The sequence below is a fragment of the Myzus persicae genome, unplaced genomic scaffold (genome assembly GCF_001856785.1).
Source record: "Myzus persicae strain clone G006 unplaced genomic scaffold, MPER_G0061.0, whole genome shotgun sequence".
Lineage (NCBI taxonomy): Eukaryota > Metazoa > Arthropoda > Insecta > Hemiptera > Aphididae > Myzus > Myzus persicae.
Genome location: NW_019100959.1, coordinates 1 through 14,538, shown reverse-complemented (window position 1 = coordinate 14,538; position 14,538 = coordinate 1). Strand labels below are relative to the sequence as shown.

The 14,538-nt window shown below is 31.9% G+C and overlaps 2 protein-coding genes and 1 pseudogene across 2 annotated transcripts; 1 reads left to right on the top strand and 2 right to left on the bottom strand.

The window, feature by feature from the left end:
* Positions 1-10,683: 10,683 nt before the first annotated feature.
* On the bottom strand, positions 10,684-11,668 carry LOC111027064 (annotated as a pseudogene).
* Positions 11,669-11,701: 33 nt separating this feature from the next.
* On the bottom strand, positions 11,702-12,156 carry LOC111027063 (tigger transposable element-derived protein 4-like). The gene is made up of 2 exons (XM_022305281.1): positions 11,786-12,156; positions 11,702-11,726 (listed from the first exon to the last, which is right to left on the bottom strand). Exons 1-2 carry the CDS (start codon positions 12,154-12,156, stop codon positions 11,702-11,704), a joined length of 396 nt encoding a protein of 131 aa, XP_022160973.1.
* Positions 12,157-12,793: 637 nt separating this feature from the next.
* Positions 12,794-13,436, top strand: LOC111027062. Its single transcript, XM_022305280.1, has 4 exons — positions 12,794-12,942; positions 13,000-13,107; positions 13,167-13,253; positions 13,308-13,436. The coding sequence occupies exons 1-4, from the start codon at positions 12,919-12,921 to the stop codon at positions 13,434-13,436; spliced, it is 348 nt and encodes a 115-aa protein (XP_022160972.1). The 5' UTR covers positions 12,794-12,918.
* The last annotated feature ends 1,102 nt before the right edge of the window (positions 13,437-14,538 follow it).

Below are 14,538 nucleotides of genomic sequence, written 5' to 3'. Positions count from 1 at the left end.
CATTGACGAAAACTCCCAAGTATTAAATAGTGCAGCAGATAACATAAATATATATGAGGACTATACTTTAGATTATACTTATACTTTCCAAGATTGGGCACAACAAATTGAGAACAGATCAAGAGCTTAAGTCGAGTCTATAATAGGAATGTATGACAATGCGCAGTATATTCCTGAACTTGAACCTATAATTATTGTAAGAACATTCAAATTATTTCCCTGTTGGTCAGGTATAATGAGGCAGACTTTTGGTTTTGGAGAAAAAATTGAGTCAAGTAGCAGAATAGAATGTAATTTCAACCACATTAAACACCAAAAAAAAAAAAATGATCATCTTCCAGTAAGAGTTGATACATTTTTAGAACAACTTACGTCCTATTATAGTGGTGATCACCTTTTAATTCAAGGAGAGTTAAATAGTGATTTATGTATGGAAAATGGCAGAGGTGTTGGTGATGATAAAAACATTTTTAATAATAATGATTCCATAAATGACAATTACAAGAATGCTGGATTGAACCAGGAAGATTATATTGACATAAACAATGATAGTAATATGAGCGACGACATTCACAGCGACAACGAAAAAAACATGAATGATGTTTACAACAACTTTAATGATGAAGACGACATTCTACTTGCTGACCATCGAGGGCTATTACTTAATGATAATACGGATGGAACGTCACTCAAAAGAAATTATGAAATGCTTGGTAATACTAAACAATATACAACAAAAAGATCATCTACAAATGAAATCACAAAGATCTCAAGCAGAACTAATATTTTGCATAATGAACCACAGGCTTTTTCTCACCAGTCACAAATATAACTTTAAATACACCATGTTTAATGTGTCGAAATGGTGATTTACCCACTGGTGTGCACAAGTGTTTTGAATGTGGAAAACTAGTTCATCATTTGGGCTGCTCAGTTGGAATACCTAATACAGAAGAAGGTTTGGAGAATACAAAATTTATCTTGAGTGCAATAAAAAAAAATTGATTTTGGCAGAATCCAACGCAACAGAAAAGTGGTGTAGAAGAGGAAAACGTAAAAATTCTCAAACAATTCGAACTTCTAGATCTTACTTAGTTCAACAACCCGGGTTTGAGCTATTAGGCCTGAATAAAAAAGGGAATATCATTTCTGTAGTTCTATTAAAAAACGGTAATGGTCTACATACTAAACCAATTTTATTTCCTGGCTTGGGAAAATGTGTGATTACTCATACTTGCTCAGTGGATTCAATTTTATCCTTACTAGCTACATAAACAGTCGACAGCCCAACATTTAGAGAGTATTTGGTTGGAACATCGACTTTGAACATGACTTCTAATATTGCTTTACAGATGATCAAAGAAAAAATAAAAATTTATCTTAATAGACTCAAACTAATTTTACATCATTTTGAAAATATAGTTAAATCTATTGTAGCTGATCTTAAAACCATTGACGTTATTGGTACTGCTTCATGTATTGTAGACAAAATGATGAATGAATTGCCTTCGTTGATTCGAAAGAGTAGATGTGAAAACGGCCAATGCTTGATTCCTCTAGTGGAAACGACATTATCAAAATTATCTCTAAATGTGTACTTAAGTGAGTTTCAAATACAACGTGAAATTGAAGATCATTTGAAAACTTACAAAGAAACCTGTTCCTACTTTGGAAATGAAAGGAATGTATCAACAGAAATAACAACTCATTTATTTATCGAAATCACATCACTTCCTAAAGGTAAGTTTCTAAATTATGCTAATTTGTTAAATATTTTATTATTGAGGTAGACCCTTAATATATTTCTATAAAAGTTTATGGCATACCTATCCATTTTTTTTAATTTTGAAAATACTGATTTTAACTTCCTTGTAAATAATTATTAACTAGAAAATATCCTCAAACCATAATTTATTTTAATAAAAAGTTATTTGAACTTTGTTTGAATTATGTTTGAACACTACATTTTTTGAAAATTTTCTAAAACTTAATTTAACTTTATATTTTATAGTCCTTCAAAAACCTGATATATGAAGCAGAATATTTGTTGTTTTAATAAGTTTTGACTATAAAACATTTTAAATGTATGAAATTAAAAATATTTAATTATGTATTCTAGTTACAACCAAAAAAATTTGTTAATATTTTTAATCATGATTATTATTCTGTTCGCAGATCTAGAAGCATCAACAAGTATTAACATAGACACAATTCCACTTGATTTAGTTAAACAAAACTGTCGCCGCCGCGACAATTCGGCAATAGCGCGGTATACATCACACCGACCACCACATACACACACACGCAACACATTTTAATGTTATTTATGTTGTCTTATTTTTGTATTTAGTTATCGTGTGTGAATTATATAATACGTGATCATTGTCTTATTTGTATTAGGTTTATCATTATTGTTTATTTTTGTTATAATTGTGTCAGGTGTGAATTATATAACATGTAGATAATGCCCGGCCGGCCGTCGACGTCAAGAGTTAGCACGGCCGCCGGAATCTGTTCGTTCCGTATTGTTAACGAGTAATCATTAAATTAATAATTGTCGTGCGCGAATCGCCGTTTTCCTTTTTATATTATTGTAAGACGCGAATCGCCACTTATATATTATATTATTGCCAGGCGCTAATCGCCACTTATATATCATTATTATTGCCAGGCGCTAATCGCCGGAGTTTTTATATATTATTTGTTAAATTATTATATTATTGTTTGTTATCGTATGTGTAAATTTGTTTTATTTAGGCATAGGTAGCAGCTGGCCAGCCGTGCTCCACAAATTGTAAGTTTTTGTATAATTATTTATTATTATATTATAATTATTATCTATATTATTATTATTGTGGGCCAAAAGTGCCATTTGTTATATTTGGTGAATTATTTATTACCTATGTTATCATTATCAGTATTACATTTTTTATATTAAAATAATCTCTTTCTGCTGGGCCAGAAGGGCCATAATACAATTTATATTTATTCGGTTTCAGTCCTAAGGGCTTGATTAATTATTATGACATATTATTTTTATATCATTATTGTGTTGCTGTGATTTTTTATATATTTGTATCATTATTATTTAGATTTGTATTATACAGCAACATATCATTTACCATAAACGTGTTACCATTTTATTATAAATTATAAGCACACACATACACACATACACACTCACCACCCACTACCTAGCGCTCAGAGATTTGCTCGGCGATCCCGTCCACCTCTCTTGAGTCGCTATACATATTATACACACAAATATAAGGTCGGTCGGTGTGTGAGTATTGCGCGCGACGTACACGGCGATCGGGCCACGGGCTATTTATTGTTCCCTACCCGGCGCACACAAAAACTATGGTAAAACCATTTGTTGGTCATTACTGGACCTCACTACAAATATAGTTTTGAATTCGAATGTTTATAAGCTAAGAGGAGCGGCAATCTTTCACGGTGGTGAAAGGTTTGGGTTACGAGCAGCTACTGGACACTATACAACTTGCATTAAGGAGCAATGAAAAGTGGGAGTCGTATGATGACACAAAACTCAATGTAACTAGTTCTTCAACAACAAGGAAAAATGATATTAAACTTTTATTTTACAGCCTTTAACAGAACATATATTATGTATCTATCTTTCATTAATGTTTTATTCTAAATTATATTAGATATATCTAATTATATTATGTACCTACTATAGGCCACAAAAAGTTTAAATTTTATTTTATGTCATTTACAAAACAACAGATCACAATATAAAAATAATTTAAAAAAAAATAAAATTTTCCTGCCTTATACATATAATGTTACGATGACAAACTTACAATAATTATATTATTTTATAAAACTTAATTTTCGAAACAAAAAATCGGGAACTCGCTCTTCTGTACTATACTGTAGGGTGGAGTGGTCAGTATATAATGGATGTGTTAAATTTGAATGCAATTATAGGTAGGTATCATCATGATTTGTCAGTCTAGGATTTTATTTATTTATTTTATATCTAAAACCGTTTGATAGTAAATCATTATTTTGTGAATTTTAAAATTTTTATTATAGTAAAAATTAGACTTGTAAAAATGTTGTAATTTACTTATGCAAAATTTTTTTTATAATTATTTTAAGCAAAACTTATGGGCAACCTCGTATGCTGGCATCAGAAAAGAAAATGTGTTTTTCCACATTTTGGAGGGGGTGTACACATTTTCAAAATGCGTTTACAATTTTGTACAAATTATATAACAAATTTTGGTACCAGTTTTGAGTGTCTAAGATTAAAATTATGCATGCGAATGCTGGAGTAACGTTACGCTAGCATCTGAAATGAAAATGTGTTTTTCCACCCTTTGGGAGGAAGTACAAATTTTCAAAATGCGTTTACAAATTTGTACAAATTATATAACAAATTCTGGTACCGGTTTTGAGTAGATATTTTAACTTGCGGATGCCAGCGTAACTCACCTATCAAAAGGTTATTATATTTTACCTTAGTCATTCTAAATTTATAATATGCAATAATAACAATCAATTCGCATGTTTTGAGGATATCTTGTTCATCCATCAAAAACTTTATTGAGTGTCAGCCAAACATTAGAAAGTATTTTTCACGAAAACTTTGACAACAAAAAATGTATTGTTCAAAGACTGGCTGTTAAGATGGTCACAATAATTCTAAAAAGTTGTATCCCAATGGAAGTATTATTATGCCTTGTTCGCACCCGACTATACATACCCTTAAGTTGCGTACACACGTTCAGTTTTTGTGTAAAACTTGACTGAATAGGCCTGGCCGTTCAGGCAAGTCCTAACGTATGTATGCAAAAACTGAAGGCTCGTTCAGTCCTGGGCGTGGCATGAACTGAACTGGTTGTTCTTGATTTTTTGAATTGGCGCGATATATATATAAATTAATAATATATTGAAACTTTTATGAAACTCAACTTTTCAGATATTATTCATCGTATATCAACTATTATTAATAATATAATTAAGATATTATATCGGAAGAGTAAGTACAGATATAATAATTATAAATAATTATAAAACTATTGTAAATGATTATATTCAGTATTTTAAATTATAATAATAGTATAGACTTTCGAAATTGGCCACAAAAGATTCTGAGCGAATTTATTGAACTGTACCGAGAAAACCCATGTTTATGGAAAGTGAAGGCATCAGAATATAGTGACAAAAGCATATGATGTATTACTCGTCAAACTAAAAGAGATAAACCCAAACTCGAACAGACAAGACGTGGCAAAAAAAATTAATTCATTACGCAGTTGCTTCCGCAAGGAGTATAAGAAAGTAGTCGCATCAATGAAATCGGGCGCTGGTACAGATGATATCTACAAGCCCAACTTATGGTATTTTGACTCATTGATGTTTCTTAAGGACCACGAAATGCCAAGATCGAGCATCGGTAGTGACTGCCCAGAATTCATTGATACTTTTAGTCGGGTAAATATATTAAGAACTTATGTACTTATTACTTGTATAGTATATAATAATTATATAAGTTATTACAATATTACAATATTACCTAGATAGAAAGAATTTATTTTTAGTTATAGTATCAACAATTTTGGATTTTGATTATTTAAAATATTATTAAATATAAACGTATAATCTAATTGTTTACAATATTCTATTACGAACTCAAGTTATCATTACCAACATATTTATTTTTAGAATTCAATGATTTAAATTAATAGATCAATGGGGAGTAGTACAAATACGACACAAGTATAAAACAAATAAGATAATTTCCTTTTCGTCAACATACTGAAATTATATTTTATAATTTATAAATAATAAAAACAAAAAAGAAAGCTTAAAATAAAAATGTTTCATTTATTAATACGTTTTTAACGTTTTAACTTCTTTGATAGATAATTTAAAAAAAAAGATACGAGTATTGTTATTAATCATTAACAAATACAATGTATAAAATAACTATAATATAATAATACGTACAGGCATGTAATATTATTATACAAATAATAATTAAATTAGAATAACTTAAATCTTAATTATAAGCAAAAAATATATATACTATAACTAACTACTAAATACTAAATACAATTCAAATAATAATAGAAATCCTGAATTTATAATAAATGTATGAATATGTACATAAAATAATAATGTAGATAAATAATATTCGGTGTGACCATTTAACAAAGTAATTATTTTTCGTAAACAAGATATAAAAATAAAATAAGTGTTTTGTATAGAGAATATAGTATAATGTTGATATTTTTTGAAAAGTGTTAAAATAAATAAACATGTAGGTAATAACAAAAATTCGCGATAAGTATAAGAAATTTTTTTTTAGAACAACGATAGCGATGAAGTCAGTCAAGAATTTGAGGAAACAGATGCAAATTTACAAATATCTAATCCTGTTTCTCCATGTCCTATAACTAATAGCTCATTGACCAAAAATAACAATCGTAAAAGAAAAAATCATTCACAAGAGATGAATAACAAGGCTGATGAATTGTTAACTTTAGTTGGAGAGAAACTTAAGTTTTCAAATCCTGAAGATGCCAATGATGTTACTGGTAAAAATATTGCAGGAAAATTACGAACTTTAGACCCCATGATGAGGATTTATGCAGAAAAAATAATTTATGATGCCTTGTTCGAAGCCCAGTTGGGCACTTTAAATAGATATGCACGTATTGAAATTCCGCAAATATCAGATCAAAATTCTCCAAAATCAGCAGTCAACAACTCAATTACTGACAAATCCATACATAATTCTCAGGTACATCATCGCCATTGTTTTTTCAAGGTACTGAACAAAATGTTGAGCACGTCTATCAAAATCTACAGCCCGCACAATCGCGCTTATTTTCAATTTCAAATCTAATTGATGAAAATCAACCATACAAAAACGGACAAGAAACACCAGGAAATGATGTAGGCGAGTTCTTGTATTTTAAATAAATTGAAGTGTATTGCACTTAACAGTTTTTATGTATTTTAAAAGGTATAAACTTTACAAATGTGAAGTCATAACGGTTTTTATTTACTTTGAAATCAATTTTTACGAAAGTTAAAGTTTTTTTTTCAATTTTAATATGATAGTTAATGTTCTTTTAATTTTAATATGGAAGTTAGTTTTTTTTTAATTATAAAAAGTAAATGTTTTGTTATTTTTATACCAAAATACGTTAAATAAGTAAATTAAGATAAGTTGTTTTTTCTAAACGTTTTTTAACTAATAGTTATTCTGTTAAGTTGCTTTTAATAAAATTTAATTTTAAAAGGTTGAATTTTTTTTATATGTTATTGTAAATTTTTAGTGTTAAATTATTCGGTATTATTGTTTTTACTAAAACATTGTTTTAAATAGTGAGATTAGTTAGGTACCTAATTTATTAATCCTTGCCTGCTGTTACGCGATTATGTTGCCATGAAAGACACCCTTCTTCATTGAAATACTTCAAAAATATTTCACGTACTTCCTTGGCTTCTTCTCCAGCATGACGGTTATGTCCACGTTGTAAATTCGTTAAAATAAGTCCCTCTTTATCTATATTTATGTTTCCAGAATTGTCATTATATTCATTAGACAACATAAACGAATCTTTACAATTTCTTCGTAAAAAATTATGAAGTGTGCAACAAGCTAACACTGCTCTTTCAATATTTTCTAATTTAATGTTAATAGGAGTATGAAAAATGCGAAAACGTGCAGGTAAAATCCCAAAGGCATTTTCTACTACATTTCGACTTCTCGATAGCCGGTAGTTGAATACTTTACGTTCATAATTTAGTTCCTTTGATTGTACAGTTTTAAAAACTTTAGCTTTAATGAAAAAGCCTCATCACCAATAAAAACATAAGGTAAATTATTTTTACTTCCTTGAAATTCACACGGAGATGGAATATTTAATGTGTTATATTTAAGCTTATTATAAAAATTTGTATTTTCAATAACACCTCCATCTGAGACACGACCATTAGTCCAGAAATCACATAATATAAATTTGTAACAATCTGACTACGCTCGTTTGATGGTGTTGAGAATAAATGAACAAGAGTTTGGTTTTTCTTTATAATTTGAATACTTTTTATTTAATTAATACAAAACACGATAAATTTACTAAGTCCAAAATGACTATTTTAAATAATGAAGACTAGCGAGATGTGACTTTCATATCCTAGTTCCTAGCTCTTCGTTGGTGTTGGTCCGTCTAGTTCGTCTAGCTCGGTGTCGTTGGTCCGTCTAGTTCGTCTAGCTCGCTGTCGTTGGTCCGTCTGCCGAAGCCTATTCGTGCGACGTATTTTAAAATGGTGATCCTTGGATCGTATCCCTGCCTATTATCCTACTACTTTACCATATAAGGTCATTCCGTGGGCGTCCACGCGCTGCACACGCCGGATGTCCCTTGCTTATCTGGTCGTTGTCATCTCTACAGAGGCAACACAACACTTTTAGTGTGAACTATTTTAATAATATTCATATAAGTAGTTATATATCTATGAACATATACGTTTCGAGGCCACGCGCAATTTATCATAATGAATAGGCGCTTTGTAGGCCTCCCTCAACTATTATATATATAGAGTTCTTATCCAGGTTATTTATAATATTTTAACAAAGTCACAGCTCGCTACAAATTCGTAGTTGGCGTTTGCAATCGCCATTAAAACTAAACTAAAGAATCCCTTATAGTTGTAATAAAACGAACCACTTTTGGGAGGACAAGCTATGGATACATGTTTACCATCAACTGCTCCCAAACAGTGAGGAAAATTCCATTTTGTCTCGAACTTTCTTGAAATTTCTTTCCATTCATCTTCTGAATTTGGAAACTACATAACGTTATAAACGAAAAAAATTAATATTACATTTAACAACTAGATCGACAATGATATAAATAATTATATGAAAATAAAAATACTAATTTACTTTTAAATAATCTTTCCATAGAACTTAAAAAATAGCAGTACAGGTTTCAGGTATTATCTGTCCAAGTGATTGAGGAGATATAGCTACAGAGTACTTTAAATCATGCATACTTCTTCCAGTCGCCAAAAATCGCAAGGTTGTCAACAGCCTCTCGTGTGGAATGATAGCCGTTCTCATTACAGTATCCTGTTTTTTTATAAGTGGTGTTACCAAATTTAAAAGTTCGATGTATGTGTCCTCGTCCATACGCAAATAGTTTCGCCAGTCATCTGGTTCTAGGCGTAAATCGTTTAATAAATTTACATGAGAGTAAGTGCTTCGTTTTTGCAACCAATTTTTTACCCATTTTGAGCGCTTGCTTGGTTCATACTTCAACTTTTTATAGCACGCAATAGCAGTCGAAATTAAACACAAATCGTCGGACATCATGAAGTCGCCACATCTAACTGATCAACGATACGAATCGTGTGTAGTGAATCATGAGCTCCGACTTACCTGAACACACTTACTTTAAGTGAAGTTTGAACTAAAGACTAAACGTGTTTACGCAGCTTTACGGAAACTAAATAGTAGTGAACGAAAGTAGTGTAAAATAGAGATACCGCCACCGCCACCGCCACCTCTCCTACTCACCGCCCAGCCATGGGTCGCCCGCCACCTCTCCTACTCACCGCTCAGCCATGGATCGCCCGCCACCTCTCCTACTCACCGCTCAGCCATGGATCGCCCGCCACCTCCCATACTCACCGACTTGCCATAGAAATCATGCCCCCCCCCCCCCAACAAACACCATGCAACTAGTACTCCTCTACGAGCCTAAGATACCGCCTCGTCTCCCACTACACCTCTGATATATTATATGTATAATCCCTACTACTCTATTACTCACACCATACTTAATAATATATTATAACCATTAATAGTTGAGCGTGTGAATATCAGTCGCAGTTTTGATTTAATAGTGTCAAGTTGTAGTTTCAGTATTGATTTAACAGTGTTAATATGGCAGGACCAATAAGTGAAATGAAACGGATATACAATTATGTTGCACCTACATCTCCACATGAAGTCATGGATTGCTTTAATAATTTTACAATCGACTTTGAAAATCACAAATTCTTAAACGTCGGATTCGATCCAAAAGATGAGTTCAATATTGTACTGTGAATAATTACTCCGTCGCGGTATGTAAATATTTCATCAGACTTCTTGAAGCGAATTTATTCACTCATGGGACATGTTTTGTCACACGTTCTCGATCCTGTTGTAAAATATAAAAAAATTATTTTTTTGGAAGATGAAGTCACTTTGCTCACAAGTATGGTATATAAGGGAGTGCATGTATTGGTCATAGAGTCGAAAAAAATAAACGGATGTAGAATCATATTAAGTCGAAGAGATTTGATGACAATTCAAGATTTAGAGTGGCCCATTTTTTAAACCATTTCAAGAAAAAACTATATCGTAAAACCTATTACAGTGAAACCTGTATATAACGGACAGTAACGGGACCAAAATAGTTGTCCGTTGTAGACAGGTTTCAATGTTTTAAAAATTACAATTTGTACGTACATTTGTATTGTTTTATATTTTATAATATGTATTAGGTATAATCTTTATTAATATGTATTATACACATACATTATAAATTTAATTTTAATTATTTATTTTATTATGTACAATTATGTATGTATTTGTATAAATGTATTATGTAATTATTTCTTAAAAAATGATTCTATTGATTTTTTTTTTTACTTCGATTTGGTCATTTCCAACTCGTGATGAATAATTAATTCTCTCACATACGAAAATCCCTTTTCATCTCCTTTATTTAAATAAAATTCTTTCAGACGAATAAGTTGTTCAAGAGCTTCTGAATAATTTGCAAACGTCTTAATTTCAGAATTTTCTAGTTGGTCATCAGCTTGTTGCTCATCATCGGATTCCACGGGATTTAATTCAGTTCGAATGTCATCTAAAATTATAGCTATATCATCTGAGCTACATTCTGTAGACAAATTACTGTCTATTGTGGCAAAATCGTCATTTCTAGGCAACGGAAGAAGCTCCATTAATTCTATCAACTCATTCCCATTCACTTCATTTTCGATTTCTGGAGGTTCACTGGACGGAAAATCTGCTTTTTTGAAACAATTTGTGATTGTTAATGATGAAATTTGTGACCACGCTTTTTTCACCCATGTAATCTCTTTTAAAACATCAATTTGCTTTGCCAGGTCGTGTGCATTTTGAGCGTCCTCCAGATTCGCAATAATGTGTTGTAGTGCGAACTTGCGGTAAAAAACTTTGAAATTTTGTATTATTCCTTGGTCTAAAGGTTGAGAAGTTGATGTTATATTTGGAGGAATTGTCGCATTGTCAAGTAACAATAAAATTTTTCTGTTTTGAGTCTGTTTAGAGTCATTTGCTGATCGAGTCGTTGAAGCCAGTCTGTCATTATATGAGTAGTCATCCATGCTTTACTATTCGCCTTCCATTCTACTGCCAGTTTACTAACATCAATTCCTTTAAAACACCTTGGTTTGACAGATTTTCCAATAACGAGTGGTTTAAGTTTTTCTCCGGACATACTGACACATAGAAGAACAGTTAAACTTTCCTTAGCTATTTTTCCACCAGAGCATGATTCCCCTTTGTAAGAAAACGTTTTGTCTGGTAATGCTCGGTAAAACAGGCCAGTTTCATCAGCATTGAATGTTTTGTGGCTCATACCCTGTCACTATTTCCGAAATTTTCGATTTCCATTCATTAACAATTGTTAGATTTGTAGAAGCTGATTCTCCGCAAATCGATTTAAAAACTATATTATGCCTTACCTTGAAGCTCTCTAACCAGCCATTGGAAGCTTTGAAATCTTCACACTCGATTTCACGGGCAACTTCTAAAGCTTTTGCTTGAATGATTGGTCCAGTTACAGGCACATTTTTATTTCTCACACGGTTAAACCACTCTAAAACAATTTTATCAATCAATTCACCTGGCCCGTTCCTCTGGAATCGGCGAGATTTTTCGTTTGTGGAATTTTCGTTGTATCGACGTAAAATATTTTCTTTATTCTTTAAAACTCCGGCCACTTGCGTTTTACCAATGCCAAATTTGTCAGTAAGTTTACGAATAGACCAACCTCCGTTAGAGTCTTTAAAACGAATAATATCCACCTTTTGTTTTAAATTTAAAGCTTTACGCGGCACGGGAGGTGGCATTGCTAAGGAAAAAACAACTCTGACTGCGAACCGATATAAACTGAATAAAAACGTTTGATACTCATGGTTATCATTTATACGTATTGCAATTTATATCTGGATATCTTGGACTTTATAAATTCAATAGGTACTCGCAATTAGCGTTATTGTAATCGGCGATAATGTAATTGGTCGTAATCCGTGTTTTCACTGAATGACCTAATTGCGTTCCTTATCGACGCTGTTTCGATGTATATATGTATGTATGTATGTATGTATGTATGTATGTATGTATTTTTGTCCGTTATGAAATTGTTGGAGTGTCCGTGTCCGTAATAGAAGGAGTCCGTTATAGACAGGTCAAAATACATTAGAATGCCTATCTTTTTGCCGGGACCTGGTCATTTTGTCCGTTAAGAGTGGTGTCCGTTATATACAGGTGTCCGTTAAGTCAGGTTTCACTGTATTTTAAATCAACTCGATCAAATATCCGAATACCTGAAGACTGATTTCAATATTGATAAATACGCAACACGCGAAGAAGTAATAACAATAATTAAAGTGATTCATATCGATTTAGTTGCAAAGCATATACCAAAGAACAACCAAAGTTTTATAAACCAGATCAAATTATTCGCGACTGAACCGCTGGCAATCAACTGGATGACGGAGAATTCGCTAAAAGTATGAATATATATATTATTTTGAAATTATTTAACATATTTTGCATTAAATTAGGCTGCAGATGAGGAACTGATCAAATTTCTCCCGCCTACCCAGAGGATGCAAGAAGTTGAGGAATTAAAGGTAAAAATAACATACGATTTTTTTATAATACGATTACTTATTTCTATTTTATTTTAGTATAATACTGAAACCTTTGACATGAAAATGCTACAGCCATCACCACCAAGATACTCAAGTATGTCTCCATTGATGACATATAACGAAGATGATTTATCACAGTCACGGGTAATTTAAAATTAAAATAATAAAATATTGAATAATTAAATGTTATTATTTATTTATAGGCAGCTGACGAGGAGAGGGGGTTCAGAGAATATTCATCCACACATTCGGACACAGCATGGGCACCAATTCGGAAAACCAAACCAAAGGTGATATATATATATTATATAATTTGTATGATAAATAATTATACCTTTTTATAGGCTGTTGGCGAGTACGACGGTCCGACATATTTTAACAGATGGCCATCATCCCCACCACCTCTGATCGACTACTCAGACTGCAAGTCAGCAAAATCATCTAATAGGTGTATTAAAAAATTATTTTATTAATAATATCCTATTAATGATGATAATAAATATTCTGTATATCATAACATGTGTTATTTCCTTACGTTATACGTACCTCCAACCATATATCTTACTATAGAGTGGGGATTCACTCCCACTCTCAACGAGCGCTAGATTGTTCTGCATAAAACGCGCGACATGAGCATAGGCCAAGTCAGTCGCAACCAGCTCTTAAAGTCATAACAATTTATGCGTTTAATCCGTCATAATGGTTACTAAACTTATTGATTGTTCAACTTTTTTCGTGGATGATAATATTTTTGTAAATATTGGCCTTGATCCAGATTTCTTGTTTAATTGTGTTCTGTGTATTACGAGCAACCACAATGTGTGAAAATAAGTGTGGCCTTATATAAATCGCTGAATGTATTACTTAACAACTTAAACTTTTTACGACCTTCCCATTTACTGTTGGAGAAGTTTAAATTGATATCAATAGAAGAATGCAACGGTGACAACATTCTGTCTCTTAAATGTCTACAGCAAGATCAGAAGATACATCTGACTAGGGAGAATGTTCCTAGGATCTTGGAACTAAGTGATACCATGGAAGAAGTTATTGAGATGAAAAATATGTACAGACGGCCAGTCGTATTACTTCAGGCTTGTAGGATTTCATTATTTCTCGGGAACGAAATGCCATTAGCCAAAGGTACGAACATTAGTGATATTGAATATTATTTAAGCTCATCGAGGTCAAAAAATTAAAAGAGTGTATTTCTGTCACCGGCACATGCTTAATAGCAGATTTGAAGAGTAAAACATACAAACAATTAGCAAGGGGCTGGTTATCATCATCGTCCGAAACTGAGGTAATACGAATATATTTTTACATATCATTTTATACTAAAGGAAACCTAATGTTTTTAGCCTGAAGTCAAGAGACCGAGGACAAGGGCATTCGAAGCACGTGAAAGGGCAAGACGCAAATTAAGTTACTAATTTTTTCCTGCCAATAATAGTTTATAATATTATATATATATGTATAGGTTTTTAATATATTTATATAATGGATACACCGAAAAAACTGCGTCCACCCAAATCGTTGGTTGATAGCGATACCAACGAGTATAAAGAAACGGGA

Excerpts from the sequence above, each read along its gene's own strand:
- LOC111027063 (XM_022305281.1), bottom strand. The coding sequence starts at position 12,156 with ATGCCACCTCCCGTGCCGCGTAAAGCTTTAAATTTAAAACAAAAGGTG. Across the intron at positions 11,727-11,785 it reads TTCAAAGCTTCCAATGGCTG|CTTCTACAAATCTAACAATT; the intron begins GTTAGAGAGCTT and ends GCGGAGAATCAG.
- LOC111027062 (XM_022305280.1), top strand. The coding sequence starts at position 12,919 with ATGCAAGAAGTTGAGGAATTAAAG. Across the intron at positions 12,943-12,999 it reads AAGAAGTTGAGGAATTAAAG|TATAATACTGAAACCTTTGA; the intron begins GTAAAAATAACA and ends ATTTTATTTTAG. Across the intron at positions 13,108-13,166 it reads ATGATTTATCACAGTCACGG|GCAGCTGACGAGGAGAGGGG; the intron begins GTAATTTAAAAT and ends ATTTATTTATAG.